This window comes from Candoia aspera, chromosome 2 (assembly GCF_035149785.1).
Source record: "Candoia aspera isolate rCanAsp1 chromosome 2, rCanAsp1.hap2, whole genome shotgun sequence".
NCBI classification, from domain to species: domain Eukaryota; kingdom Metazoa; phylum Chordata; class Lepidosauria; order Squamata; family Boidae; genus Candoia; species Candoia aspera.
Genome location: NC_086154.1, coordinates 7,987,720 through 7,997,158, shown reverse-complemented (window position 1 = coordinate 7,997,158; position 9,439 = coordinate 7,987,720). Strand labels below are relative to the sequence as shown.

Below are 9,439 nucleotides of genomic sequence, written 5' to 3'. Positions count from 1 at the left end.
TAACTTCAGGTGTCCTTCTGCAGTTGCAAACCTTTACCAAGCTTGCAATGTTTGTGTGTGTGTGTGTTGCTTTGTTGGAATTTGGGGGGGGTGCCTTGGAGTCAGCGTTGACTTCTGGTGACTGCCTGGCCTAGTCCCTGCAGCTTTCTTGGCAAGATTTCAGAAGTGGTTTGCCATTGCCTCCTTCCCAGGGCTGAGAGAGAGAGACTGGCCCAAGGTCACCCAGCTGACTCTGTGCCTAAGGCAGGACCAGAACTTCTGGCCTCCCAGGTGGGAGGAGCTAGAGTCATCAGCCTGATAGCAGACATTTTTTGCAGCTCCTGCCACTCTAAAATAGATAAAATTATTTTTAGTATTTTTTAGTATACCTTTTTTCTTTTTCCCTTTTTAGTAGTTTTAGACTCATTTTAATTTTAGTAACTTTGTTTGGATAAGACGACTTTGAAGATAAACGCTCATTTAAAGGACTTTATGCGGGACTGATCGACATGGGTAAACGGAAGAAAAGAAATGGTGTTAGCCCAAATTCCCTTCCTCCACTGAAGCTTGCCAAACAACCAAGAATTGAAGATTGCTTTGCACAAAAGGGAAACGTAAGTAAAATAAACATCCCTCCCACCTCCAACAAATTTGAAATACTGGACTGGGATCTTCAAACAGAGCTGGAGAATCAACAATTATTAGAGCTATCCCTATCTGTTAGGGAAGAGCTAAATGAGAGCCAGGACTTTGGTACGGGCTCCCCTCATGCGTTGTCATTCCAAGTACTTAGCCCAAATATCTGTCGCGGGGGATCCGAAATTAAGTCTAATACTAAAAATAAAAAACAAAGTCAGAATATGGAGAGGCTTCCATGGGAAAACTCAAAGGAGTTCATGGCAAAGCAATGCTTGCTCACAGCGCAAACTGTTATCTCGATATTCAAGCAGCTCTCAGACATAAAACATGAGCTGGATGTGTTGAAAGGAGATATTGGGGTTTTGTGCAAAAGTAGGAATTTAAACCTTCTACTTTTATAAAAGCTCATGAAACAGATGCGGCTAAGCCTCACACCCAAGGCAAGTGTGCTGATAAAGAGCAAGCAGCTAAAGGAAAAGTTAAACAATTAGATAAAAAGCTGCAGCTCCTAAAGAACACCCCTTTAACTTCTGATAAGGCAAAGAGTGGGGAAATTACACACAACAAAGACTCTTTGGAAATAAACAAAGCATTTCCTGCTAAATTAAATCGTCTACTGCAAACACAACAGATTGCTCTTGTTATCTCCATGAATAGACATAATGTCAGACGCTGGAATACTAGGAGAGCGATTGTAACTTCCCTGGGTCAGCTTCTTCATTGCCAACAGGGGCAGATAGATTTGCGTGCTGTAGAATGGCTCCCGAGTGTTCCAAATCGGAAGCGGATCCTCTTGTCTTTCAAGCAGTCTACCATCCCTTTGATGCTATTTAAGATGAGGTTGTATTTAGCTTTGTTTCAAATTTTTCCTATCAGAGTCTTTTGCGACGAAAAGGTTACATCTTTATTTGGCAACATGACAGCTCCCAAGGCTGCCGCCCTTCCTTCAGCCTTGAGAGAGCATGAGTGTGGGAGTCAGCCTGCCCTGCCTGATGAAGATGTTTGCGATTCAACTGAAGCTGGCCTCATTAACGCTTTCGGCTCTTTACCAAGAAAAGAACAAGGTAACATTTTGCTTAAGCTGGAAAATTTGAAGAAAATCTTGCTGGTCACAGTGGCTACAGCTGAGCCACTCATAGACCTTGTGTCCCCAAACACTGATAATAATTTTCTCCCTCCAGCGAACAAGGGACTGTCTGATTATGACCCGCCAAAAAACAGCAGTCCAGATCCTTTTGAGTCAATAGGGGAACTTGTAGCTGAGAAGGAGCCATTACTCTCTTCAGGACATTCCATTGAGGCTCTAGCAATAAATCAGGGGACTGGAGGGGGATTTATGCCAGCTTCAACACCACTGAGTCAAATGCAGCATGACAGCAATTATGACTCCATTGCCAATGAATGAAGCCTCAGTAAGGCAAGATCAGCTGGCTGATGCTAACTTTGAACAAGATCCCGAGGAGCCGATGCAGGATTTGCATGAGGCAAGCCACCTTCCAGCAGAGGTTGTAACACCTGTTGTTGACTCCTTAGTTCAATGTAACAACCTCGTAGCTCTCACGTGTCAAAACCACATTTCGTGACTGGCTCCAAATGATTATGCATCTTCCCTTTTAACCTGGAACATTGCTGGATGGTTAGTTCCATCAAAAGACCAACTTTTTTTTTACTATTTATCACAATTTGATGTCCTCTTTTTACAGGAAACCTGGGCATCTTCAGAGGTGGAGTTAGATGGTCATTGAGTTAATTCTATCTTAGCTGTTCCTAGTAAGGTTGGTGGGAGATCTAAGGGCAGTATTGCAACTTTAGTAAGCACAGCTCTACAGTTTAAACGTATGTCACTCCCCCCTCTAAAGCCATGGGTAGTGGCTACCTTGCTTTCATCCAAACATGTGGAAATTTTGCTTTTTAATGTTTATATCCCTCCTTTTAATCAGAATGTTCTGCTTAGTACTATCTGGGAGCATATAGAAAATTTTATTATTATGAGGAGAAAGTATTAGAGGAACCTCTGTATCCTAGAGAATTTAAAGATCCAAAAGCTAACTGGGCAGGCTTATGTGCAAGACAAGTGAATGCATGCCTGGATCTATGCATTCTCAATGGTTCTGTAGGAGGGGATCATCCAGCAGAATACACTTATTGGGGGGGCAGGAAGAAGATCCACGATTGATTACTGGATAACTTTGTGTGATCTACTGAAATTCCTACAGAGAATGGAGGTAGATTCCAGATTAGAAAGTGATCACAACACTCTAATTTTAACTTTGACACCCTACTGGAAATCTTTAAGAGCTAATTTAATTTACCCCCCAATGTTCAAAAGCACGAATACCCAGGTGAGAATTAAATGGACAGAGAAGAATGCAATAGAAGTTGATAAATGGATGCTAGCACCGGAAACTTTAGAAATTCATGCTCACCTCCTAGATAGTAAGTCCCATACATTATATTTAGACTGGTTCGAAAGTTTAATTGCTAATCTTAAAACAGTTCTCACTAAGGGAATGCAGTCTTTCCCTAGAAACAGGGTTATAAAAAAAATAAAAAATGGTTTGTTAAGGACTGTGTACAGTTAAAGAGGTTACATAATAAGGAGTATAGGAAAAATAAAAACTTCCCCTCCAAGGACCAAACTTTACTAAGGTCCTTAAAGTTTCAATACAAAGCTTTATTAAAAGAAAAGAAATTAAAGGAATCTTGGCAGAAATTAATCCAATCAGTCAGGATGAAAGATACATTCCTTTTTTGGCATATCACTAGAGGTTTGGGAAAATCGCTCCCACCCCCACCTAATCAAGTACTATCACATGCATGGGAGGAATTTTTTAGAGGGTTGTATATGGACCCTGCTTGTGATATGAAGGAGAGTCAGATTAATCTGGACAAAATTCCTCACTGGCCTCCAGTTACAGCACAAGAGGTATCCTGGCTGATCGAATCCCTTAAGGTTCACAAGGCTCCCAGTGCTGACTGTGTCTTCCCCGAAATAATTAAAAGGAATTCTAGTTGGTGGGCACCTTTACTAGCATCTCTCTTCACATATATAGATCAGACTGGTTATATGCCAAAGGACTGGGGAATGGCGATTATTGTTCCAATCTATAAAAAGGGCAACAAAAATGATCCTTGTACTTATAGGCCCATTAGTTTATTGAGTGTAATTAGCAAGTTATATGCTAAGCATCTAAACAATAAATTACAATATTGGATTTTGTCAGAGGGCATAATTAAAGATGAACAGGCTGGATTTAGAGAGGGGAGATCAACAATTGATCATATCCTGGTGCTTCATCATCTTGTATTAAAATATATATATAAAAAGAAATCTTCCCTCTTTGTGGCCTTTCTTGATTTTAAAGAGGCTTTTGATTCAATAGCCAGGAGTGTTCTCTGGGAAAAATGAAAAAATACAAATATTGATACAGGCCTCCTCTATTTAATACAGAAATTATATTCTAATTCTACTTTAAGAGTGAGGTGTAATCGCTTAGAGACCTTATCTGGCTCAGTAAGTGTGCAGAAAGGAGTACGCCAGGGATGCATTCTTGCCCCCTCCCTTTTTAATCTATACAATTGATCTCCTTCACAATCTGGATTCTCATCCTCCCAATCTAGCACAACGTAAAGTACCAATACTTCTTTATGCTGATGATGCCGTTATTATCTCACAAACCCCAATTGGATTGAAAAGAGCTATAGCAGCAACATTAAATTACTGCATACAAAATAAGTTTGTTCTTAATTTTGATAAATCAAAAATCCTGGTCTTTGCCAAAAGAGCTATTCAATACTCTTGGCGAGTTAAAGGGTATAATCTAGAACAAGTCAATGCATTTAAATATCTGGGAGTGATTTTCCACTCGAAAGGCACCTGGAATGCACATTTGAACTACGTGGTGCAATCAGCCCTTAGGTCCTCAAATGCTATCAAACGCTTTTTTTACACAGGCGGAGGACAATTAGTCCCTGCAGCCTTAAAACTTTTTGAGGCCAAAACCCTGGCACAAATTCTTTATGGGGCACAAGCAGGAATTTTTTTGAAAAAAGCATCACAAGAAATTGTACAAACAAAATTCCTGTGATCAATTTTAGCTGCACCTGGTGGAACATCAAATGCCCAGCTGAGACTGGAAACAGGAATGCCACAAATCCAGGTTAGGGCTTGGAAGATGATACTAATATTTTGGTTGAAAATTCAATTTTTCCCAGTTGGTTTGACCCCTCTAGTCCTGATTGATAACTTTTCCTCTCCCTGGAAACAGGCGATAGAGCATAAGTTGGCTCTATATGGGCTTTCCCCAATATTTCTACAATCCTTAGGTTATGATCAAGCCAAGCAGGTGGTTATTAATAGAATAAGAGACATGGAATTCCAGTCAGAAGTTAATAGGATACCCCTGCACAGTAGAAATCAGATAAGATGGGGTACATGGGAACCAGCAAGCTATCTGAAAGACCTAACCTTTCCTAAGATCAGAATAGCATCTTTTAGAGCTAGACTCAAAATCCTCCCATCAGCACTCCTGCAAGGCAGGTATAATAAAACTCCCTTAGCAGAAAGGATCTGTATATATGGCATTAAGGAGGTTGAAAACATCTCTCATGTTTTATTACGCTGTAAATATTACAGGGATATAAGATCAATATATATATATATATATATATATATAAGATCAATATATATATATATATATATATATATATATATATATATATTCCCCTTAATAGAAAGATTCCCTGGGAGACCTATATATATATATATTCCCCTTAATAGAAAGATTCCCTGGGAGACCTGATAGTTTTTATGAGAACCATCTTCTTCAGGATTTAAATCCAGCCATCACACGTGCAGTAGCTAAATTTTGTGCTGCTGCAATGATAATAAGGCAAAACCGGTTAAAGAAGTAGGGATCTCTGCTTATTTTTCTGTTTTTACGAATATTTTGATTAGCTATTTTTTAATGTTTTTTTAAATTTCTTGAGGATATACATTTTACAAAATAATATAGTATTAATAGATCTATTAATGTTTAGATAAACAAATACATTATTATTTTACTAGGGATTTAGAGATTATATGGTAATTGTTTTGATTTATAGTTGTCTATGTATAATTGTATGCACTTGATTTAGTTTGATGCTGTTTATTGTTCTTATTAATTTTATGTTGCTGGTCGTTGACCGAATAAACTATCTATCTATCTACCCGGCCTCCCAGTTTCTAGACTGATGCCTTCACCACTACACCAAACTGGCTTTCATTTGAATAGATTTGTTGGAAAATTACTGTGGATAATTTCTAGTTTATTCACCCAGCATATTCCCAGTCAATCACTTCCTGTATCAGAGGAAGTCCGCGTGCCACTCAATTCAGCTAGCAAAAATGACAGCTTGATGTTTATTTATTAAGCAGCAGCAAACAATAAAATAGGTACTGGCAAAATAGGATAAAAGGCCAGTAAAATCAGGGAGAGAAAGAAACAGGTTTTTTTTCCTTACTCCCTTGCAGATAGAGTTTTTTTCCCTTAGTCCTGCGAAACCCTTCCCATCTACCGAACCCACCTAAAGTGAGCCTTCTCAAACTGGGTTCCATGGAATACTGTGGAGTTTCAAGAAGATGGGAATGGGTTTTGCACATGTCTGAATCCTGTCACCATCATGTTACATCATGAGCAATTGTGTCTACTCCACTGAGTAGGCCAGACCACGTAATCCACTCCCTAGGAAAGCAAAAATACGTTTACTGAGACTGGCTATAATGACAGAATCTTGCAAGCCTGATTGTGCTGTTCCTCCCCCTCTCCTAATACTCCAGTGAGTCAAGAGATGTCTGTCTGAGCCCCTTCCAAATGTTATTTCTTTATTTTTATTCATTTTTCAAATTTATAAAGCTGCCCATCTCACAAACAAGCGACTCTGGGCAGGGTGCCAAGAACGTTATCTCGTTCGGGGCTTACAAAATGCTTCCTCCCCTTTTGCCCAGGCAACAGATCCTACCTATCTCTGTCAGGGTCATCTTTCTTACCCTCGACAAATTGTGCGTGGATTTTCGTCCCATGTTGTGCTGCTTTCCTTGATTTCAGGTACCGTTTCGTGTTGGCTGTCAGGTTGTGAAGGTGAACCAAGCAGGCACGCTGATGTTGAACGGCAGAGGAGCAGCTCCCCGGCATATCGGGAAGGCGGCGTTGCGGAAATCGGCATCCCCAGAAGGCCTCATAAAAGAAGAGAAAGGAGACAGCGTTTTGTGTGTGAGAAAACTTTCAGCTATAAATCGAGTCTCAAAGCTCACTGGAAACTCCACACTGGGGAGAAACCCTTTCAGTGCCCTGAGTGCCGAAAGAGCTTCAGCCAAAGCACGTACCTTGTTTACCATCAGAGGATCCACACCGGAGAGAGGCCGTACCAGTGTTCGGACTGCGGGAAGAGCTTCGGCGTGAGCAAATACCTCTCTTCTCATCAGACGATTCACACCGGGGAGAAGCCGTTCAAGTGCTCTGAGTGCGGGAAGGGCTTCCATCAGAATTCGGACCTTTCCACTCACCAGCGCACTCACACCAGGGAGAAGCCGTACCGGTGCCTGGAATGCGGGAAGAGCTTCAGCCAAAGTTCCAGCTTCAACAAACATCAGAGGATTCATACCGGGGAGAAACCGTACACCTGCCCAGAATGCGGAAAGAGCTTTGTGGCTAGTGTGTACCTCACATCCCACCAATGCATCCACACCGGCGAGAGGCCGTACACCTGTGTGTTGTGCGGAAAGGGCTTCACCAAGAGCCCCCACCTGATTTTCCATCGAAGTATTCACACGGGAGAGAAGCTGTACCGATGCCCAGAATGCAGGAAGAGCTTCAAGCAGAAGGCGAACCTCACTTCCCACCAGAGAATTCACACTGGGGAGAAGCCCTACTAGTGCTCGGAGTGTGGGAAAAGCTTCACGCTGAAAGGCAACCTCACCACCCACCGACGAACTCACACCGGGGAAAAAACCTACAAATGCTTGGAATGTGGCAAATGCTTCAGCCACTGCACTAGCCTCAATTCTCACCAGACCACTCACACCCGAGTGAATCCCTACAAGTGTTTGGAGTGTGGGAAGAACTTCAGCACCAGGAAATACCTCTCTTACCATCAGAGAATCCACACAGGAGAGACTCTCTTTAAATGCTCAGAGTGTGGGAAGAGCTTCTGTGTGAGCACCAGCCTGACTTTACATTGGAGGATCCACACAGGGGAGAAGCCATACAAGTGCTTGGAGTGTGGCAGGACCTCCACTCAGAGCTCCAGCCTTACTAGCCATCAGAGGAGTCATCGAGGAGAAACCGGAGATGTGCAAGGGGGTTACAGCGAACTCCATTTGCAATACAACCCACGTTTTGAAGTGGACTGCAGTGAGCATGCCGATTGTTAAATATGATGTCTGAGTACAACCCGACCATCACAGCAAAGGAGTCCTTTGCTAGGGAGAAGCCACAGAAATGTCTTCTCAAGGTCCGCGTAGCTGGCAACCTCGAGGAGCAACAACCACACAGATTTTTGGAAAGCATCTTTATTAATGCTGGTCAGGGGAACAGCATAATCTTGCAAATTGTAAAAGTTCCCAGGTAGACTTACAGCAACATTAATTAAGGCAAATTAAGGCAAAATTTCTTTGAAACGTTTCCTGCCCACGGCCCCGTCTGCGCTGCCTCTTCCTCCACCAGCTGGACTCCTCTGCCTGTTCCCACAGTCTTTCATGCATCCATAATGTGGAAACAGGTTTGTTTAGATACTCAAAGTATTCCGAAGGGGTGAAAGATTAAGATAGCCCTTTTTTGGGAGCGGGGAGGTGAATGCTGATAATAGGCTGAGACGTATCTTAAAGCACTTTATAAAAAAGCAGGGTGTCAATATTAATATTTTTTTTCCTGTCAGAAGCACCTACCAAGTATTGAATAACAATTCTAAATATTCAATTCTAAATTGAGTAACAGTGAACAGGCAGCCTGACTCGAGGGTGGTTGGTTACTCTCTGGATGAAAGGTGGGATCCAGTGTCCTGGAGGAGAATTGGCAGGGCTCAAGGGGCTTTCTAGGGGGGGAAAGGGCAATGGCGAGATCTCAGGGGTGACGCAGAAGATGTGGGCCACTCTCAGAGAATGTGTTCTCAGTGTTTTATACTACCTCCTGGCCTGCTGTTCTCCACCCAAAGCCTGGCCATCAGATCCTTGGAGAACGTAATCTCGGGATGTTGCAGCTTAATGCTAGGTCAGTCTCAGATAATCCTTTCCTCCTACAATCCCTTATTTTGGAGGAGAGAACTGATTTGGCCTGTGTTAATGAAACCTGGCTGGCCATGGAAGGTGGGGAGATGCCCTCCTGGAAATATGCCCTCCTGGGTTTCAAGTGGCATCCAAGAGCAATAGAGTGGCAAAACAATATTTTGGCACTCTTATTTGCGTCCACGGATTGCCTTCTGGCAACCCTGTTTAAGGCAACTCAGTCCTTGTGGGGAGGACTAAATGGGAAGATCACCTGCAGGGTTGCTGTGAGAATTCTTCATGGCATCTACCTGATAAAATTGCTTGGATCCACTTGGACTCCAGCTGAACAGGTCTTACAAAGCCAGCTGAGGCATGGTGAAGTGGTTATCTAGGAAGAGTTTGATCCTGTTGGCCTTGAGGAAGAGAACAGGTCCTTGGAGCTGCGAGTGTGTCCACCTGAACTTTAGACTGAGTAGCTGTGGATCTGGAGACTTACCATCTTTGATTCTGGATGGGATCAGAGTGCCCCAAACAGTCCCAGTGTACAATTTGGGAGCCTTCTCAGATTCAGCTTCT

The 9,439-nt window shown here is 42.4% G+C and overlaps 1 protein-coding gene across 1 annotated transcript; it reads left to right on the top strand.

The window, feature by feature from the left end:
• The first annotated feature begins 1,534 nt into the window (after positions 1-1,534).
• On the top strand, positions 1,535-8,661 carry LOC134489790 (zinc finger protein 883-like). Its single transcript, XM_063292657.1, is given in 3 exon segments — positions 1,535-1,682; positions 1,800-1,873; positions 6,536-8,661. Coding segments are annotated over 3 exon segments (1,719 nt in total). The 3' UTR covers positions 8,033-8,661.
• The last annotated feature ends 778 nt before the right edge of the window (positions 8,662-9,439 follow it).